This window comes from Lepisma saccharinum, chromosome 19 (genome assembly GCF_977018435.1).
Source record: "Lepisma saccharinum chromosome 19, izLepSacc3.1, whole genome shotgun sequence".
NCBI classification, from domain to species: Eukaryota; Metazoa; Arthropoda; class Insecta; order Zygentoma; family Lepismatidae; genus Lepisma; species Lepisma saccharinum.
In genome coordinates this window covers 49,399,363-49,426,602 of record NC_139247.1, presented here as the reverse complement: position 1 = coordinate 49,426,602, position 27,240 = coordinate 49,399,363, and the positions used below count along the sequence as shown (strand labels likewise).

The 27,240-nt window shown below is 34.5% G+C and overlaps 1 protein-coding gene across 1 annotated transcript; it reads right to left on the bottom strand.

Annotated features, from left to right (window-relative positions):
* Positions 1-266: 266 nt before the first annotated feature.
* LOC146003021 (uncharacterized) lies at positions 267-6,972 on the bottom strand. The gene is made up of 3 exons (XM_083141181.1): positions 5,627-6,972; positions 1,160-1,231; positions 267-384 (listed from the first exon to the last, which is right to left on the bottom strand). Exons 1-3 carry the CDS (start codon positions 6,970-6,972, stop codon positions 267-269), a joined length of 1,536 nt encoding a protein of 511 aa, XP_082997307.1.
* Between the last annotated feature and the right edge of the window lie 20,268 nt (positions 6,973-27,240).

The window sequence follows — 27,240 nt, the reverse complement described above, 5'->3', positions numbered from 1 at the left end:
TCAGTCTGTGGAACATTTCCTTCTCGCACACTATTAACACGGACGTGTATGTCTGTCTGGGCTGATTTCAAGCTCCTCAAGAAGTTATACCGTATATGTTCGGGTGCGGGGAGTGAAAGCTCTCGCATGCATTTGTCGTACTCCACAAAGTTGCTGAATCGGCTGCCCACATACGTGGTGGGAAAGTAGCGTGCTCGTCTTCGTCACTATAATTTGCTACAAGGTACATCCGGTGGTTGTACCCCAATTAAATGGCAGAATGCGCCCTAAACATCATCTGGTTTTAAGAACGTTAGACCGAAGCAGTAGTGGTGCCACTGCCCTTTCTCGTAGTTCTTGCCCTTGTATGTTGCAGACAAACCGAGCCTCTGCAGTTTCCTCCACCTACAAAAAGTAATATATTTATAATTACACTAAACAATATATACATTTGTGATTATTATTATGATTAGAATATATAGAATATGGATACATATTGAAATAATATCAATGCAATTATCGTAATCAAATAGAAAATTAGTTTTTTTTCCACTTACCATGCCTGCGCCAAATGAAATCGACTTCACTGCTCTGTGCGCAATTCGTGATTGACATCCACCTGCCAGCGCACCTGGGCTTCCTCCTATGGTGTGCCCCTTTGTGAGCAATTAGATTAGTGAACCCTTAACAACATTCTACTCTGGCCAGGTTTTGTGCGCAATTCGAATTTGCAGCTCTAAATATGATAGAAACTTGTACTATTTTCATTATAATATAATTTGCATTAAGGAGATTCCAGCATACTATTCGTATATATTTGAAAATATTGTTTAAGCTGTAATAGTATTATAATGATCTCTAAAGCTAAAAAATAATAAATTTAAACTAATACGTAATGTCAATGCAGAACCACGTTCAATTTTGCATGTTCAATTCAGAATGTGCATCTCTGCCATATTTCTATCACCCCGGGCTACGCATGCGCGAACGAAGATGCGCAACTCCAGCTACAAGCCCATCATTTCCAGTCCGCTAATTCGAGTTTGTGATTTCAACTGACCACAATAAAGAACTTTCATTATACAGTTATAAAAAACATTTGAATGATGCCGGTTTCAGTGGAAAATCACTACATTGGCAATACTGGAAATCTCCATCACGAATCGCTTATCTTTCTTACCTGCCACCACTGAGGGGACTCCCTTGAAAGTTAATATCACGTGCCAAAGCGTCACATACATCACAAGGGAGGCTGAAACAAAAGACAAACGATAATTAAAGGACATTTCAGAATGATAGAAAGGCTGTGATAAAGAAAAAACTGTTCTTGGCCCGTCTATTGTTTTCCTTCTGTCTTCAGGTTAGCAAAGGGCTCCGTATTGTTATTAATTGCCTCTGTCATTGTTGAATGACTTCGCATAAAAAGGGGTCCCTGTTGCTTCATTGTTGCTACTTTCCTCTTCACAGATGCACCTGTGAGGTATATCTCATGTCAAAATGTGTAACCTACGGTCAATCGAAGCTGGAAAAGTGGTTATTGTTAAATCTGTAGAATCAATCAAACATCAACAGATATAGGATCAATGGATTTGAGTAGCAGTTCAAATATTGCCATCAGATTGATACTTATTGTGGCAGAATGCTGCAGCTGTAACTTACAATATTTCAGAATTTTACTTCATTTTATATAGATGAATACTTTTTACAGAATTACTTGAAAAGCTGTGGCAAATCCGTTTTTCTGTGTATACAGCGTGTTTCGCTTAGAGGAATCTGCCCCACTATGTACCTCCACCGGGTATCGAACCCGAGATCGCTTAATTATAAAGAGACGACGTTACCACTTCGTCATCCATATTTAGATATTTGTCAACAGTCACACGTAATCAAACTAAATTTCATGGTTACATGTTAATTCATGTATAAAATCTCAAATACTGGAAATGTATTGACGAGAAAAATTCTTGGGCTCCGGGCATTGACTTAAAAAAAAATACCGGGACATGGTTTCACAAATGTTGAGAACCATTTTTCTAGTGTTTATGTCTTCGCTTTATCCAAACTGAAAAATCTAGCGTGTACAGTTTGAGGTCAGTGCATATGATTTCGCCGTTTTCTCATGCACAACATGCCTCTCTCGAGTTTCAATAACTTGCACACATTTTACAACGTGATTTACATGTAACAATGTATCTTGTTACGTTTTTTCGGGTAACTAATAAACTGATTAATGCAATTATATCGGTACCATAGTAGGGAGAACGGTTCGTTTTGAGCCACCCCCGAAATTTTAGTTTACTTTTATTGTGTACACCTATACAGTAATATACTCAAAATCGAACTTTGACTGTTACAAAAGTGACACAATACAAGCGCAAAAAAAAAAGTCAAAGCTCAAATTCCAATTTTCATAGTGCAAAATTGCTAATTTTCGAAAATCCCTCTATAACTTTTTGCTAAAATTTTATTTTTCAATAATTAAAGCGAAGTGCTAAGTTAAAAGTAAGTGCTAAGTTACTTCCGGTCTACTTCCGGTCCACTTTCGGTCTACTTCCGGTCTACTTCCGGTCTACTTCCGGTCCACTTCCGGTTTACTTCCGGTCTACTTATAAATTATTACAAATTTTAGCAAAATACCCCAGCATCCTGTATTTGTATATCTCTATATCACCATATGTGTACTAATTTTTATTTCTTATACTGTTAGTGCTTCGACCGGCAATATAATAGCAATATGAACCCTACTGCCGCTCTTCGAAATATGATTCTCAGTCCTCCCTTCCACATAATCTCCTTTTAGATTTTTCCTAAGTCTTACCGTTTCCAAGATAACCCCACTTCCGGTCGCCATTTTGGATTTCCGAGCATAGGTTCTATTCATACTTTTTCTCACGTATAGGTGTACATGATGAATCACCAAACAGATTTTTCCTAAGTCTTACCGTTTCCAAGATAACACCACTTCCGGTCGCCATTTTGGATTTCCGAGCATAGGTTCTATTCATACTTTTTCTCACGTATAGGTGTATATGATGAAACACCAAACAGATTTTTCCTAAGTCTTACCGTTTCCAAGATAACACCACTTCCGGTCGCCATTTTGGATTTCCGAACATAGGTTCTATTCATACTTTTTCTCACATATAGGCGTACATGATGAATCACCAAACAGATTTTTCCTAAGTCTTACCGTTTCCAAGATAACCCCACTTCCGGTCGCCATTTTGGATTTCCGAACATAGATTCTATTCATACTTTTTCTCACATATAGGCGTACATGATGAATCCGCAAACAGTGGTGATTTGTTTGTGTGTAAAAAAGAAATGCAATGCTTTTTGCACTTGGTTATCATCACCTAACATGTTATTAATTGTTTTTTAAAATTAATTACAAATGAAAACTAATAATTAATATTATCTAAAGTTACTAATTAATATTATGCAATTAATTGATATAATTTTTTTGTTCTTGTTGCTAGTGTTGGGTAATTATAGTTGTTGCAAAATATACCTCTCGCGTATGACAGTTTCTGAGTTTCGTTGGGTATATATAGACGAATCGAAATTTTACTTGTTATGTTAAATTGTATGTTAGGGTACATGGTAAGAAAAATCATTGTATATTAGAGCGCTCTTTTAATGATTTGCCTATAACTGCATACAGGCAGCCGTAAATTTAGCATAAAATATCCTGATCCTGTTTCTTCTAGCATTTGCTACGTTTGTTGGGGTGGGATCATTGGGGGAAATGTGATTCTCCCATGATGTCATCTGACTTACTAGCAAAAACGATACGAAGAACAGGTGTGTATGTGGCTTACTAGGATTAGGCTCATGGTAATGAGGTCCTAGTAGCTGAAACGTTGTCGGGGTATTTTGCAAAAAATTTCCTTAAACAGTTAACAAATATAATATATATTTTTTTTAAATTCAGACATTAGATGGATTTTACAAATATATTTAAAAAAAATACGTTAGGTAATTGTGGCTTCTACAGCTCGTCGCAAAAATATACCTAAAATTTTATTGTTTTAAGAAGAATCCTAAAAAAATATTTTATATATATAAAACCCAAATTATAAAAATATAGATATAAACCAAAAGTTTCTTCTTCTTCTTCTTCTTATGGCGCTACAGTCCACTGATGAACCTTGGCCTCCTCTGTGATTTGTCTCCATCTATCTCTACCTTTCGCCACAACTTTCCAATTTCTATACTGGAGCTTCCGAACATCCTCATCCACTCCATCCACCCATCTTAATTTAGGCCTTCCTCGTTTCCTTTGTCCACCTGGGCTATCCAACATCACTCTCTTTGCAGGGTCACTATCACTCATGCGCATCACATGACCTGCCCATCTTAATCTAGCCGCCTTTATTACACCAATAACTGTTGGTTCTTGATATAAGTCATAGAGCTCCTTATTAAATCGCTTTCTCCATTTTCCATTCTCACATACTGGTCCCAATATTCTTCGTAATATCTTTCTTTCAAAGGTCTCTACCAACTCTTCATCTTTCCTTGAACTGGTCCAAGTTTCCGCAGCATAAGTCAATACAGGTCTTATCAGTGTCTTGTAAAGTATTAACTTAGTTGTTCTGGACAATATGGTGCTCTTAAAATGTCTCTGTAGTCCATAATAGGCCCTATTCGCTGCTATAAGTCGTGCCTTTACTTCCTCCTGTGAATCATTTTCATATGTCACAACAGAACCCAGGTAGATAAAGGTATCCACTCTATCAAATGTATAATTAGCCATTGTTATGGTCGGTGATGGATTATATCTGTGTGCTTTGCCTGCTGCCATGTACTTAGTCTTCCCTTCATTCACCACCAATCCCATCTTTTTTCCTTCCCTTTCTATGGCCAGAAATGCTTCTTCCACTGCATGTAGAGATCTTCCTACTATGTCCACATCATCTGCATATGCAAGTATCTGGATTGACTTATAATATATGGTACCCCTAATTTGCACCCGAGCTTCCCGTATAACCTTCTCTAAGGCAATGTTAAACAACAAACAGGACAGCACATCGCCTTGTCTTAGTCCATTTTCTATTTCAACAGGTTCTGAGAGTTGTCCTCCTACTCTTATCTTACTATTAGAGCCCTCCATAGTTATCTTCACCATTCTTATTAATCCTATTGGAATTCCGAGATCTTTCATTGCCAGATATAGTTGGGTCCTGTTTATACTATCGTATGCAGATTTAAAATCAAGAAATAGATGGTGCGTTCCTATCCCAAACTCCAGCGTTTTCTCCAGTATTTGCCTTAAGGTGAATATCTGGTTAATTTAGATTTCCCTGGCCTGAACCCACATTGATATGGTCCAATGCACTTTTCTACATATGGTAGTAGTCTTTTATATATAATTCTTGCAAATACTTTATATGCAACGTTCAACAATGTAATTCCACGATAGTTTGCACACTCCATCGTGTCCCCTTTCTTGTGGATAGGTACTATGATACCCGTCCTCCATTCACTTGGCATCTGTCCCTTTTTCCAGATTATGTTTATTATTTCCTTCAAGCCTCTAATGACACTCTCGCCTCCATGCTTAAGCAGCTCTGCTTGCAAGTTATCTATACCAGGTGCTTTACTATTTTTCAATATCTTGACTGCCTCCCATACTTCATCTAACTTTGGACTTTCTATGCCCTCTTCTCCTTCCTCTTCTTCATTTAATCCTTCTTCCAGCATACCTGCTACATCTGCACTGCCATTCAATACATCATTAAAATGCCTTCTCCACCTTTCTAAAATTTCATTAGTGTCACTAATTATATCGCCTGTTTCATTTCTACAGACTGTTGTCCTTGGTTTAAAAACATCTTTTGTATTATTTACCAGCTTATACATCTGTCTTACATTCTTCTGCTCATGCAGGCTTTCCAACTGCTTCATCTCTTGCTTCATCCATTCCCTTTTTCTTTTCCTATGGACTCTCTTCTCAATCCTTCTTTTCTCTTGATATTCATCCCTAGCTCTCCTTGTCGCACTTCTTTGCTGCATCCTCTTATATACATCATTCTTTTCTTTGGTTACATTTTGACATTCCTCATCGAACCACGTTTCTTTCTTTACTGGCTTTTGTGTTTCAAGTATTTCCTTTGCTACATTACTGATCCTCAGCTTATATCTATCCCACCTCTCATCTACATTTTCCACTTCTGCCGGTTTCATCCCGACGAATCCCTCTTGTAGTTTACTTCTGTACCTCTCAACCACCGTTGGATTTCTTAACTGCGTGACATTAAATTTAATCAGGCTAGTCGCCTTCATTTTTCGACTATTAGATATTCTTGCTCTAATCCTTCCCATAATCAAATAATGGTCGGAATCAATATTAGCCCCTCTAAAAGATCTAACATCAATGATATCTGATCTATGTCTACAATCTATTAGCATGTGGTCAATTTGATTGTAAGTTTTTCCATCCGGGGCTCTCCATGTCATTTTATGAATATCCTTGTGCTGGAACAGAGTTGTTGTTATTACTTGATTCCGAGATGCTGCAAACATTATTAGCCTCATACCATTGTTATTTGTTACTTTATGCATACTTTGTTTACCAATTGTTGGTTGATACACGTCTTCAATGCCTATCTGGGCATTGAAGTCTCCAATTACTATTTTTATGTCATTTTTTGGGCAATCATCAAATGCTTTCTCTAACGCATCATAGAAATCTTCTTTTACATCATCTGTGGATACTTCCGTGGGTGCATGTGCATTGATTATACTGTAATTAAAGAACTCTCCTTTAACTCTTAATGTCGATAATCTTGAACTTATAGCTTTAAATCCTATCACTAGATGTTTTAGTTGTTTATGTATTATAAACCCAGTTCCTAGCATATGCAGCCTTTCATCACAGCTATAGAATACAGTTGCTTCTCTCTTTTCCAAAACTCCTTTTCCGATCCAACGTACTTCTTGCAATGCCACTATCGCAGGCTTATAATTATTTAGTTGATCCAGCAACATCCTCAATGCACCTGCCCTATACAAAGATAGCACATTCCAGCTCCCTACATATAGATCCCTTCCCTTTCCATAATTCGCTTGTCCATTGTTCACGCCAGTCCGTCGTCGGTAGATCTGTCCGGCTACATTTCTTTGAGGTCTCGTAACGTGGTTCCTTTTGTGGGATGGGGTTGTCGGCCCCACGCCCAACCCCCATTCTTGGAGGACCAGGATTTGTTTAGGGTTTACTCCCGTAGGGCAGCTGGCTTCACTATGCCTTACGAGTCTGCCCCACCCTTGGTTTTCTGTCAGGGTATCCTTCCCTTAGCCTTTGGGGATCCCTCCCCTCCCTGCAAGGCAGCAGGGGCTGAGCTTAGTTAGTGGCGGCTCTCCTCGCCACATCGCAGGATTTTCATCGGAGCCTTGCAGTATTTACCGAGATGCAGTTGCCACTCCACATCTCGCTGCCTCCTCCAATCCTGCTGCTGCTTGTCCGCGACTGTTTCCAGCTAGCCAACATATCTGCTGGCCGTTCCCCTATCCGCAACCTGGGGACGCGCCTGGTGGCATACAGCTCTGCCTCTGGGAAGATAACCCAGCCCAGGAAACCAAAAGTTTACTGATTAATAAATTGAGATTATAAATACAAATATTTTGCTATTTTCAATTATTATTTGAGAATTAGAAGTTGAGAGAAGAGATTTATTAAATAATTAATTTACCTAAAATTTTATTGTTTTGACAAGAATCCTAAAAAAATATTTTGTATATATAAAACCCAAATTATAAAAATATAGATATAAAACCCAATTATAAAATATAGATATAAAACCCAATTATAACAAAATGAATAATCAAATTAAAAAACCAAACCAAGATATTTTATATTATGTTGTATATAATACAACACATGTAGATAATGAAGAATTAGATATTCCAAATTTTCTAGCTAAACTTAAACCTAAATTTAAAAATTTAATTTGTGATAAACTTAAACAATATTCTCTCAAATTATATTGTATTTTATCATCAAATTATATTAATCCTGGTAATAAAATAGAAAAATTTTATCATCAGACTCATGTGTTCAAATTATACTATAATGATACTAATAATTTAGATGATATTTATGATAGAATTTGTGAAGAACTTAAGTTACAACAACAACAGTTCGAAAAACAAGATTCAGGTTGGTCTCTTTGTGATACAAACCATGAACTTGAATTGAAAATAGCAAAAAATGCCCCTTTTGGAGGATCTGGTTATATTAAATTACCTAAAGAGATCAGAAACAAATTAGCTGTATTAAATATTCAAAATAATGATAATAAATGTTTCCTCTGGTGCATCATAGCATATTTTCATCCAGTTAAAAATCATACTGATCACAAATATCGTGTCTCCCATTATGAAAAATTTGAAACAGAATTTAAAAAATCCATGTCAGGAATAAAGTATCCAGTACAAATCTCAGATATTGAGAAATTTGAAAAGCAATATCAACAATAGAATAAAAAATTAATAAATGTTCATGTTTATGGTTATGATATAAATAATAATATTTATCCACTCAGACACCATCCACCATCTGCTGGTGCACATATCATAAGATTATTATATGTTACAGAGAGAAATAAGAAACACTATTGTCTCATACAAAATCTAACAAAATTGGTGCATAATCAAATAACATTAAATCATCTTAAAATTGCTATATGTGATCGATGCTTGTGAAAATTTTATGGAAGAGGTGACAAATCATGTGAACAACAATTAGAGGAACATATTGAAAAATGTTATTATTATCCTCATGCAACTTACAAATTTCCATCCAAAAGTATAAAATTTTCTAAATATGAATCGCTGGTACAACATCCATTTGTAATCTATGCTGATTTTGAAACAATACAGATATCGATGCAAACATGTCTTCCCAATCCAAATGAATCATATACAACAAATATAGCTAACCATGAATCTTGTGGTTTTGTACTAAAATTAGTAAAAACTTATGAAGAAAATAATCCACAACAATTATTTATTTATAGAGGTAAAAATGCATCTCAAATATTTATTGAAAAACTTAGAGAGTGGGTAAAAGATTTTGCTCCAATTTTATATAATACAAAATTGATGAATAAACTTACACCAGAACAACATCAGAAACATTATGATACCAAACAATGCAAATATTGTAAAAATAATTTTAATTTATTTAATCCAAAAGTTAAACACCATAACCATTTTAATGGAGAAAATATTGAAACAATTTGCAATTCATGTAACTTGAAAATAAAGAAACCAAATTTTATTCCAGTATTTATTCATAATTTACAAAATTTTGACGCACATTTATTTATCAAAGAATTAGGATATGATACAGAAAATATTAATATTATACCACGCAGTAAAGATAAATATATTACCATAGAAAAAACTATCAGATTAGAAAATGGACAAATAATTAAACTTAGGTTTCTAGATTCATATCAGTTTCTATCTAGTAGTTTGGCAAATCTGGTGAAACAATTATCCGATGATGAATTTATTCACACAAGAAAATATTTTAATAATGTTAATATGGAATTGCTAAAAAGAAAAGGAGTTTACCCCTATCAATACATGGATAGTTTTGATAAATTTAATGAGACACAGTTACCACCGAAAAATAAATTTTATAACCATCTTCAGGATGAAGAATGTAGTGAAATAGATTATCAATATGCACAGACAATTTGGAATACATTAAATTGTAAAACAATGGGAGATTATCATGATATCTATTTAAAACTTGATGGTCTTTTGTTAGCCGATGTGTTCGAGATTTTTCGAAATCGTTGTTTCAAGAAATACAATTTGGATCCTGTTTTTATGTATACAACACCTGGTTTATCCTCGCAAGCTATGCTATTAAATACAGAGGTTGAAATTGGTCTCGTTACCGATATCGAACAGTTCATGTTTGTTGAATCTGGTAAGCGTGGTGGTATAGTCCAGTGTCCTTTAAGATATGCAAAAGCAAATAATAAATATTTATCTAGAAATTATAATGCTAATAAAAAATTTAAATATATTTTATATATTGACATGAACAATTTATATGGTTATGTCATGAATCAATCACTACCAATTGGCAATTACGAATGGATGACAGATACAGAACTTGAAGACAAAGATTTCTTAAACTGGTCTGAAGATCATGCAAAAGGTTGTCTACTGGAAGTTGATTTGGAATATCCATCACATCTACATGAACAACACCATGGTTTTGCTATGGCACCAGTTTCTCAAAAAGTACCAGGTACAGAGGAAACAAAATTGATATTATCATTTGAAAATAAAAATAATTATGTACTTCATTATCGACTGTTACAGTATTATTTGAAACATGGTATGAAATTAACAAAAATCCATAAAGGATTAAAATTTGATCAAGAAAGATGGTTAGCTCAATATATTGAGAAAAATACAAATAATCGAATACAAACAAATTCTAAAGTTGAAAAAAATCTTTATAAATTAATGAGTAATTCCATATATGGAAAATGTTTAGAGAACAAAAGAAATCGAGTGAGGTGTAATTTGGTGTCAGACCGAAAAAAACTTCTGAAACTTATTGCCGACCCCACATATAAAAGTTTTACAAAAATTACTAATAATCTAATTCTTATTGAAAGATCCAACACTAATATAATGTGTGATGCACCGATAGCTGTCGGTGTTACAGTTTTAGAATTATCAAAATTGGAAATGTATAAATTTCATTATGATATTATGAAACCTAAATACAAAAATAGAATTAAAGTAGCTTATATGGATACTGATAGTTTTGTATATGAGATAGAAACAAATAATTTATACAATGACTTGTTCTCTCTAAATAAATATTTTGATTTTAGCAATTATCCAGAAAATCATCCATTATACAATATTGAAAACCAGATGATCCCTGGGAAAATGAAAGATGAGGCAGCAGGGTCCATAATATCAGAATTTGCCGGACTCAGATCGAAAATGTATTGCATGAAAATGGATGGGGAAGAAAAAGAAATTAAAAAAGCTAAGGGTGTAAAACAGGCGTGTACAAGAAAACTTGCAATAGATGATTTCAAACAATGTTTAAAAAATAAAAATAAAAAAATATACATGCCTGCCTACCATCTTAATAGTAAATTAGATGGTGTTTATACTACAATAGAAAATAAAATAGCTCTCGATGGGAATGATAATAAATTGCAAGTATTAGATTGCAATATCCATACTAGAGAATATGGACACTATAATACATTAGAAATTTGTTCTAAATGTTATAAATTCAAAAAATTAACATAAATATTACAATTTAAAATTATTTATTCTATTATATTTTTATTAAAATTATTCTATACATTCAAAAAAATTCAAATATTACATAATTTATTTTATATTAATAATTTTTTTTAAATTTTTTAATTTTTTTTAAAATTTTTAATTTTTTTTAAAATTTTTTTTAATATATATTTTTTAAATAATACCTAACACTGTTAAAATTGTTCTATCACTCTTTCATTTTTTACATCATATATGTATGATTTCTCCACAATTAAAATTGCACTACATATGGTATTTTCAGGTAATGGTTCATGAAATTCACATATTAACTTAATATTAGTTCGATCATTTATAACCACCAATTTTCTTTTTGATGCATTTATTAAAAACATAGGTCTGTGAACTATGAACTCGTCTGGGTTATAATACATATCGATATTTCCTTCAGTTACTCTTTTAAATGCAGAATATGCTTCATATAATTTTAAATAATCTTGTTCTGTAATATTTAAATTGTAATTTTCACGTGGGAATACCTCATTCCTACCATTCTTAAGATATATATTTTTAATTTTACAGTTATCAAATTTGCTGCTATCTTTTTCCTGATTGTCATCTCTCCCTGTCTGAAACAATACGGCTGCAAATTCTGGCATGTCATATTGTAGAGATTGGAACTGATTAGTAATGTCGTACTCGAAAAATTTACCCTCTACAGGTTTCTGTATGCATTGATATGTATAAAATTGTATTGGAATTTGAGGATTTTTCAAAATGTTGGATTTGTACTTCAAAGCATAATTCGATTCATATTCAACTATAGGCATGCGTAACTCCATAGACTGGATCACACATTTTGCAACTTCGGGTAAACTAGCGTCGTTGGCTGTTCCATCTGCATTTAAAGTTTTATATCTCATTATAGCATTATAATCATTGGGTGATCTGCGAAATATGATGCTTAAATCACCTTTCCACATAATTTCTTTATAATCGGAGAAAAAACCAAATAGCAATCTCATGGGGAACAGTACTGTGTGACTTTTTGTCATAATTTTTGTTCCAGCTTCGAATCCACCTATTTTATAATATACACTTTCTGATTTTGATAATTTTAATGTTGCCACAGTAGTGGATGTAATTCCAGGATAATCAATCCTGTCAATTACTGTACCATGTTTCCTGACTTCAATTTGAGAGAACAAGAATGGAACAAAATTATCTATAAGTTTTATATTAGCCCCAGGGAGGGGATATTCTTCACCATTACTTTGTTTTACAATATCAAATTTTATATACAGATCGGATCTATGAGGATGAATAAATCCGTCCCCGACAGAAATATCAAACTGTACTTCCTTATTCGGTTGATTAAGATTAGCAAATGTCCTCCTGTTTGGAGGGAATGACTGTAACTCATAACTTTCGATATTTTCCATTTTGGGTATTTATTTATATAATTTTAAATATTAATTTCTATTATTGCAGTGGTATTAGCACCGGCAAAATCGACTATCTCATTTTTCTCATTTGTAATTCTTATCTCTATGTAATTAACTTTATCATAGTAAACAGGAAAATAGATTGGTGAGATTGGGGAATAAAAAATAGGTTCCATAAATTCAGAATTCGGTTTAAATGTAGCAATAATACCTGTTTCCTTGTGAGTACCAATTGAATTTTTTTCGGCTTTGATAATCATTCCTTTAGCAATATTACAGTGAACATTCAACGTCTCGATAGCTAGGAATTTCGGTATAAATTTACCTATGTGTCTAGTACCAGGTTCTAATTTTGAATTGTTCTCAAATCCTAGAAGTTCACCCATGTTAGTTAGATCTACTGTTTCATTGGTGGATACAATCTCTACTCTGTGTGTTACAGAATTTTGAGATAGTAATACAGTGTTTGGAAGTTCAGATTGTAAAGTAGATAAATTATATTGTCCAGGAGGAATAATAATTTTCTCGTTACCTACAAATATAGTATTGTTGTAGTTAGTTACATTCGGAATCAGATACATGCTGTAGAATGCTCTCAGAGATATAGATTTTGGATATATAATATCATCGTGGAGATGCAGTTCCAAGATCGAAGTTTCACTAGAAAGATGAAAAATTCCCATACTTTATGTATAATACTGCTTTCTGAAAATCTTGTAATTTTATGTGTGGTATTTTATTTAATATTCTTAGCATCGTAATGCAAATATGACCACATATAATTTGATCAAAATCTTGTATGCGCTGGTCGTTGTAATAAATATTACAATATTTTAAATAATTAACTAATTCTCTAGGTGGTCTCCCTCCAAAAGGATCAAAAATAAAAACATTGTTTTTTTGTTTATAATAACAGATCCAGTGGGTACCAATATTTTCGGACTTATCCAAATTGACCACACCACATTCTCGAGAGTGACTATTTTTAGGGAGAGAATCTGACATGAAAACTCCTCTGAAATGTTGAATTTTAAATATTTTAACTAAAGATTCAATGTCTTGGTTCGTGAGCGGCTTTTCTTTTTTTTTAATTTTCTGAGTACTCTGGATTTCACACCACTACCCCCTCGTAGGGGGCTCTCCATAGCCAGATTATGGCGTTTTTGTTCCTCTAATTCGGCTTTATTTTTTTTTGAATCGAGTACAGTTTTTGCAATAGCAGCACTGCCACCAGCTAAACTTCCCACGGCACCCAAAGCAGCTAGGATAGCAGGAATGCTGAATATAAATCCACCACTATGTGTTTTTTTTCTTATATTTTGCAATCGTTTTAATTGTGGTGTACTAAGTAATAACTTCATCCCATTTCCTTTGGATATACATTGTTTTTTTTTCTCCTGTTGTTTTTTAGTTAAAATTGAATTTACAATTTTTAAATTTTTGAGATCCCGATATGGAATTTGATATACTACTCCTTTCGGTTTCATATTTTTTTAAAATTATTTTTAAGGGTATTTATTTATATATTAACAAACTAAATTACTAACTAAAATTAACTAATTTTCTACAAACCCCACCCTAATTTTTGTTTTGTGTTCATAGCAATTGTTGTACCCAATGCTGCTATTTTCTCACCCAAAGAAGCATCTCTACTGGTTAATCTTCCAAATGCTGCATGCTCCAATTTTTGATCGGCTGCATGACGATTGTCGAGGTTTGTGTGTGTATTATATGCAATATCATGATCTTTACAAGCGGCATCAAGTTGATTAATTCCCCTATCTCCTCTTTCTAATCGTTTATCAAGTTTGGTGCCCGGACCACAGTACTGGTAACCAGGTACATGTAATTCGAATGGAAGTTTATTTATAATATCATTAACCAAACCTCGACCTTCTGATACATTCCAGAATTTAGGAGGTAGAGTATTGATAATTTTAATTAAGTATCCTATACCTTTTGGATCATTTACAATAAAATTGGCTAATTTATCACTGATCATGTTTACAATACCTATTTTTTCATTATAGAAATTATTGTTCCCAGCATTTTCTTCTCCGGCTATAACCAGCAATCTATCTATGAGTTTTCTCACATCATCCACCCAGACAAACTCTTTAGGTAGAGTATTATATTGTTTGATACCACTACCGGTTTTAAGTTGGTTCCAGATCGGTTTAATTAGATTTTTGTATTTGTCGCCACTGCTCGATTTAACTCTATTCTGACTGGCATCATTATTTTGGTATAGAGCATCGGACAATATCAAAATTTCGGAGTAACTCTGGTAATCTTCATCTGTGTAATCTTTAGGGTGTTTCTTGGTAATCAGTTCCCACAACCCTATAGTTCCCGGGTATATCGACCAACTATTTCTTTCACCCAAATTTATTTTCACATCATCGCCTTGAAATGTTACTCTAGATTTCCCAATTTTCCATACTACACCTTCATTTGGTTCCACGGTCGGATACAATCCAAACACTTCATCTTTTTCAAATTTTCCAGTACTTAGGTAATCTCTTGCCAGAGGACCCAACTCAATTTTCTCTGGTTCACCTATAGTTTTAATAGGCGGCTGTTGGAGTGTTAGGGGAGTATGGATACTAGATAATGGTGTAGGAGGAAAATCTGCATAATTTTTAGCAGTAAGAGGTACCAATTCATTTATGAGATTTTTATTTTGTTCTGTGACACCTTTAATTTCTTTACCAAGACCACTGATTGCATCTATAATTGGTTGATCTTGACGTTTGTGTTGTTCATAGAATCCTCGATTTTCTGATTTCCAACCTTTGAATCGTTTGGTGAGGTACTCACGTAATTTAGAATTGTCTTCTATTTTGTGTTTTGTCATTTTTTGATTAGAGGTTATTTTTATAACGTTTTAACGTTTTTTTATATCGATTTAACGTTCATGAAATCGTTGATTTTGTTTCTATATTTTCCATTGTTAGGTTTTCTAGTCATGTCGATTGTAACAAATCCAAAATCATAATCGTTCCAACAGGATGAACAAAATTTGGAAAATTGGTCGTAATTTAAATCTCCCCCCACATAATCATCATGAACATGTTTAAGGTTAGTGTGATCTTGACGAAACAAACATATTAAATTTGAATTATCCCTCAATAACTGTTTGGGAATCTTAGAATATGTTTGAGCCAAATAAAAAAAATCTATTCCTCTGTGTCGACCTTGAGTGAAGAAATTTCGAATTAAATTTTGATTTTCCAGAATCACATCATCGAATACCACAACAGAATTTTCTAAACAGTGGTCGAGAGGTTTAATTTCTGATCCAAATGTGGCTATACCCAGTCCCTTATACAATTTCATGAGTTGCTGGTATTTTGGTTGTTCTAAACTTTTTGAGAATACATACAGGTGCCTATTTTTCCAGTCTAACCAATTAGGCGCAAGCAAGAAATTATCTACCAGCAGTGTAGTTTTACCACAACCGGATGGACCTACAATAAGACACCTAATATTGTCTGGTAACAACTCACCATTTTTTTTACTAGTTTCTAATAACTCTGGCAAACGTTGCACAACGTTCCAAGTTGGTATCATAGAATCACCTGGTTTGCCTCTATCCAACTTTTTTCTGGCAATCCTAGCCATTTTACATACAATTTGTTATTCTTTTTCTTTAATATTTTTTCAATAAGATATGTATCTGGATATTTTGTTTTACTGAGTTCCTCTTCATAAAATCTTCCTTTCAGTATTTTATTATAATTATCTTTTAATATATAAGTATACCTGTTGCCTGGTAAAACTCGAACCACTGTAAACCATTCGGTGCTCCAATTTTTTGTGTAACTTTTCTCAAATAAATGCTTAAATTTACTAACTCGCACCTTATCTCCTATTTTAAATCTGGGTTTCTCTGTTGTGTATTTATACTTATGACAGTAAACAGTAGAAATCAATCGTTGTTCATCAGATTTAGTTACCTCGGCAGGTTTCATATGTATGGTTCTATGCATGGAATTATTGTAATTATGTACTAGGTCAGGTAAAATTTCTACCCATTTATAGTTACCCTGTAGAGTAAATTGTTTCCACATGAGATTTTTTAATGTTCTGTTGAATCGTTCTACTATACTTGCTTTAAGATCACTGTATGTAGAATAATGTTTAATATTATGTTGATTCATTAATTTGGTAAATGTGGAATTGTAAAATTCTTTTCCTCTATCTGTGTGCAAATAATTCGGTATCCTACCTTGCTCGAAAATAAATTTGAAAGCTTCAGCGACACAAGTTGCTGTTTTAGATTTTATAGGAATTGCCCATGCATATTTGCTAAATGTATCTATCACGGTAAGTAAATATTTGTAACCATGATTTATCTTATGTAAATTTTTTAAAACTCCCGTAGACATTTCTATCAGATCACCCTCCCACAGATCATCTATGCTTTTTGTTACCACAGATAATCGTTTGTAATTACGACGGGCTGGTCTGTGTAATTCATTAACTATACCTTGTCTAGACATCTAGTGCGAAGAGAAAATATTACATAAAATGGATTAACCTCAGGGTATAATTGTCTTATGTCAAAAATTAATTTATCACCAGTTTCAATATGAAAAAGCGATAATTGTTCATCCTCATGTATTTTATATTTGTTGGCAGATTCATCCCAGTATGCTATAGGTATTTGAACTGCTTTGTGTATACCATCTTTTCTTATTATAGTAAATTTGGGAACTTCGACATGTTTTATATTATTTAGAAATCTAAACTTCAAAAATCTAAGTTGGCCATCAACAAAAAATTCGTGTGCCTGTGCGTACGGGTATAATTTGTAAACATTACCTGCATTTACATATGTCCAGTGCCCTCGAGTGTTTGGAATACTTTGTAACCTAACAATTTCCATAGAATAAAACTGACGAGAATCTGCATCGTCTAATCTGCTTAATACAGGTTCCAGGTGTTCGCTGATAGTACGAACCAACTCATCGTAACCCGGTTTAATTTTCACATCCACATATACCTGTTTGAATTGTTCTTTCAAATCATGCAATTGATTGGCGAAATTCGATAAGTTCGATTCTTGTGCTGCTTCAATGGTGCTAATTTGCACCTTAATGTTCGAGATAATCTGCTGTAAACTTTCTACTAGTTTCAATTTCGAACTCTGGCTAGCGAGATCGTGTACTTGATTTCTGATGTCCATAAATAATAAGTTTAGTTCATTGATTATTTGGTTGGTTGGAAGATTAGCAACAGTTTCTTTGATTTGTGCAATTTCCACCTGAATATTTTTAATATCTTCAGATTTGAGTATTCGATTTACTGCTCTCTTCATGGCTCTTATTTCCTGTGAAGTAGGCAACCCTGCTACAGTATTCTGAAGTGTGGTCAGAGTTAGTTTTACAGCATCCAGTTCGTTTGCATCTGCAACAGTTTTCAAAATTTCTTGCAGTTGGGTTATGTCATCTTGAGTAGGCGTAGATTGCTGCAGTGTTTCTAACTTATTCTGTATGTCATCTATGAGATGGTGGAAATGAGATAATTCAGATTCGGTATTGAGATTTTCTAATTTAGCAACTTGTTGTTGTACTAGGGCTAAAGTTTCGGTGATACCTGGCAATTTTGATTCCAGAGTTTCCTGTACAGTAATTAATTCATTTTTCATAGTTTTAAGAGTATCTTCGATGTGAGCTATGGTTGCTTGTATCTTACCAAAATCCTCAAAAGTTTCCAGCTGCAATTTAATGTTTGTTACACTACGAGCAATGGCATTGAGTTCAGTAGATGAAGGCAAATTATGAATAAAATCTTCCAAAATTTGAAGTTTGGTTTGAACTTCGGTTATGGCTGAATGCAGTTCATCTGTCTGCAGTTCTATTTTAATATTTTCCAGTGTAGGAATCTCGAAAGATTGAACCTGTTCTCGTAATTTGGTAATACTCGCATTTACTTGTTCAAATTCCTCTTGAGTTTTGATACCCTGAACAATGGTTTGCAGTTCGGTGCGAATACTATTCGCTTGCTCGTTTAATTGCTGTTTCAATTGTTCGGTATTGGTTATCTGCATTTGTCGAAATTTATTGAGTTCATTTTTTAATTTGGCTACACTTTCCTCCAAGTTTTGAAGATTGTCTATGGATGCTAAATTGGTATATTTTTCCAGTAGCGATTTGAGTTCTCCATCAATTTTTACTATGGGGTCAATCAGTTGAGTTTGAAGATTTGTGATTTCTGCTTGTATATTCACATTTAATGAATTTTGTAAAATTAATAAATCTGATTTAAGTTTTTTTAGACGTTCATCTAATCTAGCAATATCATTGGAATTATCCGGTATTTCCTGTCTTCTCCTGTTCCCAAATATGTCCATAATATATTTGTTATTTTATTTATTTATTATTATTTTGTTTTCGGTATTTTATATATTTCATAAATTCATAGATTCATAGATTATTCTTATTTCGATGAAGAGGGGAATTAATTTATTATACTCCCCAATTGTTTCAGCATACAGGAATTCACCTGCTTGCACTTCGTATGTTGTGTCGGGACTAATTGCATTATGCTTAATTCTATACAAATTCCGACCTATGTGTACAAGTGCTGCATTGGATGGAGAGATACTTATTTGCATTTTCCCACTGACAGGAATTTTATATGATGGTTTGTTATTATTGAATACATGTAATTGTTTCCCTGTATCTTCATCAATTTGGTACCAGATACTATTTAGATGAATGATGACCAAACTTCTCAATTTACTAAGAATATTTTTTATAATATCCATGTTGACTGGAATTTTCTCTATTTGTTGAATATGTTGTTTCTTAAACCCAAACACATTCATTGGCATAATTAGAAAATATTTATATGGTTATTTTATTAATATATTTGCATAAAATATGTTGAGGTTTAGGATTCTTCTCAAAACTATAAAATTTTAGATAATTAATTATTTTAACAAACCTAACAGTATAAGAAATAAAAATTAATACACATATGGTGATATAGAGATATCCAAATACAGAATCTTCGGTTCAGATCTGAACCGAATAGGTGCTGGGGTATTTTGCTAAAATTTGTAATAATTTATAAGTAAACCGGAAGTGGACCGGAAGTAGACCGAAAGTGGACCGAAAGTGGACCGGAAGTAGACCGGAAGTAACTTAGCACTTACTTTTAACTTAGCACTTCGCTTTAATTATTGAAAAATAAAATTTTAGCAAAAAGTTATAGAGGGATTTTCGAAAATTAGCAATTTTGCGCTATGAAAATTGGAATTTGAGCTTTGACTTTTTTTTTTCGCTTGTATTGTGTCACTTTTGTAACAGTCAAAGTTCGATTTTGAGTATATTACTGTATAGGTGTACACAATAAAAGTAAACTAAAATTTCGGGGGTGGCTCAAAACGAACCGTTCTCCCTACTTACCATCATCCGAACAGAGCAAAGAAAGAAGTGTCACGTGCAGCTTGTCTTTTCGGTGTGAAACTCTCGTGTATCTTGTCGCATGTCTCTTCGGTGTAAAATCTCCCTTAGATGTCTGCCCCAATAGTCAACCTCACTTCCACGTAGTACACCCTGCACTGCAGACTAACGAGGCTCTGGCGACTGCCCCCATGGCCAGTATAATTCTGTGTCGTCCTGTGTTTTGTCCTTATTTGTGGTGAGCGCCCTTTTTAGCCTCAGCTTTTAACCAAGGTAAGGAAATTTTAGTTTTCAGACACGCTTTTATTTTTTTTTCTGATAAGGGGCTGAACCCCGTATAGTGTGACGGGTGCAAAATAGCCTCAGTGCTGACGCACCCAAAAAATTTTAATTCAAATCCAAATTCAAATTAGATGTCTGCAGCGCTACTCAAGGCACATACATCGAGTTGCATTGGCCATTTTCCTAAACCCGAAGAGTTTCTACATCAAGGTATGAAAATGGTGTGTGAATAAGCCATTGTTTACACTTCAAATTATCAATTATTTCTCGATTCCTCTAAGCGGTACACGCTGTATTTGTGAAATATACCTGTCATTTTTGCCTGACATTAATTTTTCCAGGAGGAAACCGCTACCCCTTGCCCCTCCTCCGGACACCTGTGATATATGTGGAGAAATAAATGTGCCGACCTCGTGGCGGGGTGATTACTATACAACGCGCTACGACGTCAGGTGTGCCGGGTTCGGATCCTGGAGTGGACATGGGTATTCTTTGTGAGTGTCCCTTCACCAATTTCAACATATCATCACTCATCCTCATCTTCGCGATTAGCCAAAAGTGCTTACCGCTCCGCCACGGAGGTAGATGAAAAAACGGTTTAAAATGTGCATAAAATGGTTCATTTCAGTAAGAAACGGTTCAACAGCAAAACTTATTATTTTATGATTCCTGATTTGAATATTTAATCCCAAAACATGAAAAGAAAAAATAATGAAATTAAAGAAATGGAAAAATTCCCAGAAAGATCCCGTCTCCACCCGCATACTTTCAGGGGTATGTGCTTATGCCCTGGTACCTAAAAATTTTCAACCAGGGCGTCTGTTTGTCGAATAATGGTTCCCTCATTTTTGTTACTCTTTATTGTTCCATTTTGGGCTATACATTAACTTTCCTGTTCTGGTTTCAAGAACAGGCAAGGTTTACAATTTATTCTTAAAATGTTCTATCATTAGAGCCCGGATTTATAAGTGAAATGCATATTCTTTTCCAGACTTCTAATGGTAAGAAGAAAGGTTATACTTCGTATTACATACCTTGATGAGCTATTTAACTAAGGCTGAAAGTGCTTATAAATGCTTATTTCTGCAGGAAACGGTTATGCTTGCTTATTTTATGATTTTGGTTTAAAATAGCATATTTTACCCAATCTGCCATTTTTCAATCCTATTTCAATCACACGATGGCATCGGGACGACGAGATCAATGTTTCTAAATAGCCGCACGAGAGAAACGGCATCCAAGAAAAGATACAGTACATCCATAATCAATTTTCCAAATTACCTGATGATATAACACAGTTGAAAGCTCGAAATAATGCATTGCAACATACATTTTCTCTGATTTATGAAATTTCAATAACGTTGTCTTCAGAAACTCAGTGTTGCTAAAATTGTGTCCGACAAGATCAGTCGGGTATTACTGAAAAATCCCGGTTACAAAACACTGTGTCAAATTTATAAAAAGATTTCTGGTGAAGAAACAGACACTGAAGAGGAATTCACCGCAGACGAGCTGTGGTGTTTTTCACATGCGCCTGTGATGTCATGCGATGTGGAAAGAACATTTTCACTGTACAAATCATTCTTCACTGACAGACGCAGGAGCTTCACACAAGAAAATCTCAGGATGACCTTCCTTACATACTGTAAGAGCTTTGAATAAGGTAATAGATCTAATAAACAAATATTTTTTTCAGATTTTCCTGTATTTGTTTATGTTTATTTTGGAGTTTCTTTGTTTCATTTTTTGTGCTTATTAACTTGCTTATTTTACTGTTTGATTGTGCTTATAAATCCGGGCTCTACCTATCATCTTTATTTATATATACGTGTATTCACATATTCCTACAACTCTTTGTGTTAAAGTACAATAAGTAATGGGTGTTTTTTTTGTGATAGAACTTTGAATTGAAATAAAACACATAAAAAAATAAGTTTGAAGCCAATTGTGTTTTCATTTGAAAGATAACTTTCTGACATTTACTTTTTGAAAATGATTTCCGGTATATGTCCACCACGACTAGCTGTGATGAACCGGATTCGATCAGTCCAATTTTGAACCACTTTTTCAAGTATTTGGGGACGTATGTCGTGAATAACACGAGTTATGTTGGCTTCCAAAGCGTCAATTGTTGCTGGTTTATCAGCATAAACCAGAGACTTAAAATAATCCAGTGGCGTTAGGTCCCATGATCTTGTGAGGCCAATTCACTGACGGCACCGATATTTCCGAAGTGCTCTATACTTTTGGCGAACAGAACATTGATTTTGGAAATATATTTCCACAATTTGTAAACGTTGTTGCGGCGTCAGTCTTTCCATGGTCATTTGCCAATGCTCACTGATATGAAATGACAAAACAACATGTCATCAAAACAAAACAAATGACAGCTATCCCTATCGAAAGTTCTATCACTCTTAAAAAAACACCCTTTACAATAGATAATTAAATTACATAGCTTAATAGCATCAGCAAAAGGCTGAAAATTCCACAATGCCCCCAGCCTAGCAAATTTCAACCTACAGGCTTTTAATTGTATCAATAGATTACATATGACGTTAATAATAATAGTTAACATATTACATGTGAACTACGAAGAGGCGCTATTTAATATATTTTTTTGCAAGCCAAACTCTACAGGATGGTAATATGGCCCACATTTTATACATACATCAACATACGCCACTGCTTTCATCTTTCTTCTTTCTTCATCATTCTCATCCTGTTTTCTTTCATGTTTTCCCTTCAATTTCTCTCCATCATCTTATTTCTCATGCAGCTCTAATAGGACGCCTACTGCCATCCCTCCCACAGTTCAGTGCTCTGTTTCTTTTACGGTTCAGGTTGTGTAAATATATCTCCCTGCGATTAATCAGTTCTGCACTCAAGAGGATAAGATTTTGTGACAGTCGAGACACACTCGAGAGCGAACCACTCGTTCGGACTTGTCGCTTGGAGTTACCGTTTTGAAACTGATACTCAGGAGTGACTTTTAGCTGTGTCAACGTCCACTCTTAATGGTCATTCTGAAGCAAGTCGATACCAAATACGAGAGAGCAAAAAGAGATGCTCAAAGTTCTGCAGAAGTCTTGTTGAAGCTGCATGCTTTAACATAATTTTCCTCTTGCCCATGTAAGTCTGTAGACCGTACACACAGAGAACTAAATGCATCATATCGATTGATGCACCATAATGCATCGATTGATGCACTAAAGTATGTTTTGTAGCTTCTTCACATTTCATGCATTTGGGTGCATTTTTGTATGTCGTGAAAGAAACACCAAACCGCATCAGTTGATTCAAGTGAGGATTTCTTTCAGTCGAGATGCACTTTAATGCATCAGCTGATGCGTTTTGACGCACCTTGATGTGTTTTGTTGCACCAGCATGCATTTTTTTGATGATGCACTTAAACGTTTCGTCTGAGCTACATAAAGTCTGTCGTCGTATCGTCGCCTTGTAATCAAGGGGTCCCGGGTTCGATACCCGGTGGAGGCACATGGTGGTTCGGATTCCACTTTAAACTGTAGGTCCAGTCCCGATTAGCCTTAATGTGCATAAAGTGGACTTAAAATACCAAATCAATCAATCAAGTGCATCATCCAAAAATATGCAGGAAGCTGCATCAAGGTGCATCAGCTGATGTATTGAAGTTCATCTCGATTGAAATAATAAATCCTCACTTGAATCAACTGATGCAGTTTGGTGTTTCTTTCACGACATACAAAAATGCATCCAAATGCATCAAATGTGAATCTGATTTTTTGAAGAAGCTACAAAACACACTTTAGTGCATCAATCGATGCATTATGGTACATCAATCGATATGATGCATTTAGTTCTCTGTGTGATAAGGCCAAAAGGAACGTGTCCCAAACCCATCAAAACTAGCACTTTTTTTTCCTCGCATCAGTTATTAAAGGTTTGTTCTTAGTAAGTAGTGTTGATAAGCCCATTTGTTTTCACTCTCTGCTCTCAATTTCTTAGCCATCTTTGTCCAGACTATAGGGATTGCCAAATCAGGGCAAAATTTTATCCGGATTTCAAATATCCGATGGTCCTGTGTCCTGATATTCGGATTATCCGAAATAATGTGTGCATTATCCGTGTTACAGTTTTATCCTTTATCCGTTCTACCCGCTCTCTGCATTTTCTTATAGTCATGTTAGTATTTCTGTACTGATTCTCTACAAATCTTTCATTAAAGCTGTTTGTTTACCGTTTCACTGATTCTCCCTTTTTATTTTTTAAGTGTTTAACTTTTTTACCCAAAACAGATTTCTGCATTACTAAGTTCAGTATGAATACACAAAGTTTTCCGCCGTAACATAAAGAAAGGTAAAAGAGATACAGTTTAGAATATAACATTCTCAGTTTACTGTTCCGCCCTATCTTTTATAAGGAAATTATTTCCTTAATTTCAGACATCATTCTCACCAGAATAACTTACTGAATTTAAAGAAGTAGATAGCCATCCAAATACACAGATTATATCCAAAACGGATATCAGATAGTTTGAAATCCTGATATCCCTTATCCGAAATTTGTGGCCATACCTAGTCCAACCATCATGTTGGAAAGTTTCTGTTACTAGGGTGCGGATTTTTACCTATTGTCTTTTTCATTCCTTTGTAGTAAAACATAGGCTTTAATGTTTTAAGTTCGTTTCATGATGTTGCTAGTTCGAAAAAGCATGACTATTTTGAGTGTTAATGTATTATTTGAGCGTTAGTGCCTATTTTGCTTATCTGTGCCTATTCTGCAAATATTTGCTTACTTCAGCTTTTTTTACGCGCCTTAGGCCCCTATATTGAAGGCAAGCCTTTGTTTATGTTAAGTTGACTATCAGCTGCTGACGTGATTTGCAGCTACTGTGAAAATGTTTCGAGGGCAGGCTTGTTTTTCTATCTCTTGCGAATTTCGAAAACAATGATAAATGGACATTGTGACGAGCCACCATCTTGCATTATCTCAGTTCTAAATGCATCAGTGCTAAGAAATGTTAAAAAAAATTAGTTTAGTGGCCTTGTGTTGCATACAGAGAATTACAAACGAGTTTAATTATAAAATTTCATGCGCATACGCAGATAAAACAAGTCATATACTCGAAAAAAAAAAAACGAGGTAATGTTATCCTAGCTTTCCTGCAAATGAGGATTTAATTCAAACTATTATCAATTTTTGTATATCATTTGTGAACAATTAGCACAATAGACAATACATGTTCACTACTTCGGATAAATTTTAATTGCATCTTTTAAAATATTTTTTTGATTAAGAGTGCAATTTTTTTCATCATTTGTGAACAATTGTGCACGCAATTGATGCATTTGCACGAATTGGCGCAATCGTTAGTACAATGTTATTGTGATAGAATTACTTTAACTGACGATTCCCCGCACAGATGTATTTCGTTCAAAATAATATTAATAGTTCGTGAATCGATAGCACACTTTATGTATAAACTGTAGATAATGTTAAACGATAAAAATGTAATGCTAGTGGTTAAATGTCTGTTATATCGGAGACACATTTCTTCATTTTTACAGAAGAAACTACTTACGGAAATTAGTTTCTGTAGCATTTTGAAAGTTCGTGGAGGTATTTTCTCACCCTAGAATGCTGCATAACAAGAAATAAGCACTCTTGATATAATAAACTTGCATTTTGTGCAAAGCGACAACATTATGCCGTTGTTTCCATTATGTACCTGCAGATGTCGCAAGCGTCGAAAGTCACGCGGTCTCGCCAGTGTTTCCAAACGTGCCTTTTTTTTACGAGAATTTTTTTTTAACTATGCTTACCTAACCTAACCCAACCTAACCTAACCTTGCCGGAAATGGTCCGTGGGGCTATCGTTCAATGATATGTGGGGCTATCCGTCAATGGTTTTTGGGGCTATCGTTCAATGGTTTGTGGGGCTATCGTGAATGGTTTTTAGGGCTATCCGTCAATGGTTTGTGATGACATAATGAACACGAAAGTAGGTATTTTTCGGTTAAGAAGGTTGAAACACTGCATACCCACTCCAAATCGACAAAACATAAGCACGACGCGCGATGATCCACAGCTGTGCACACCATATTGTATGTTCCGCAACGGAAGAAAGGAACTAAAAGAATTACTTGTAATGTGAAAAATCGAAGTTATTTTCGTGTAAAAAGCATAATGGCACCTTCAACTATGTTCCCCAATACAAAGTTGGTAAGTACGAACCATCCGAAACACAAAATATCCGATTTTAATGTGTCTCCAATATAACAGACATTTACCTGCTAGTGCACTCAGTATAACTGTGCCCTATAATCTAGACACCAAAATATTTATCTAGGGGCTGGTCGATTAGTTTAGTGACTGTTAGCAGCTGGATGTGCCCTGCACCAGCCCCAGTCTTTTTATATCTTACTTTTCCTAAGTAGTTGGGGACTGGCTTTTTGAAGAGGATAAGATTACGATGTGATTGAGATCAACATGTAAATAAATATCTGTTCTGAAATCTTAACGTCGTCGTCTTTGACACTACTTTAGGGAAGGAAGGTCAATAAAGTAATTGTAAATCATCTCTGCATAAGAATAATTCTGTTTGCATATATGTTTAACACTGTAAATTAATATATTTTACTGAAATATAGCAGAAATGAAGTAACCAACCAACAAATGTCTATTTATTAGGGTTAGAAGTCAGTAGTGCAGTGCCACCTGTGTGCGCAAAGAGGGCTCAAAACCGTGCTAGCTCGTGAACAGGAGAATTAATTTGTCAAACGTTGGAAAAACACTGCTTCTACTTTGCCGTACCATTCTTTCCTCCTTTCCCTCCGAATTAGTCAACAAAAAACCGC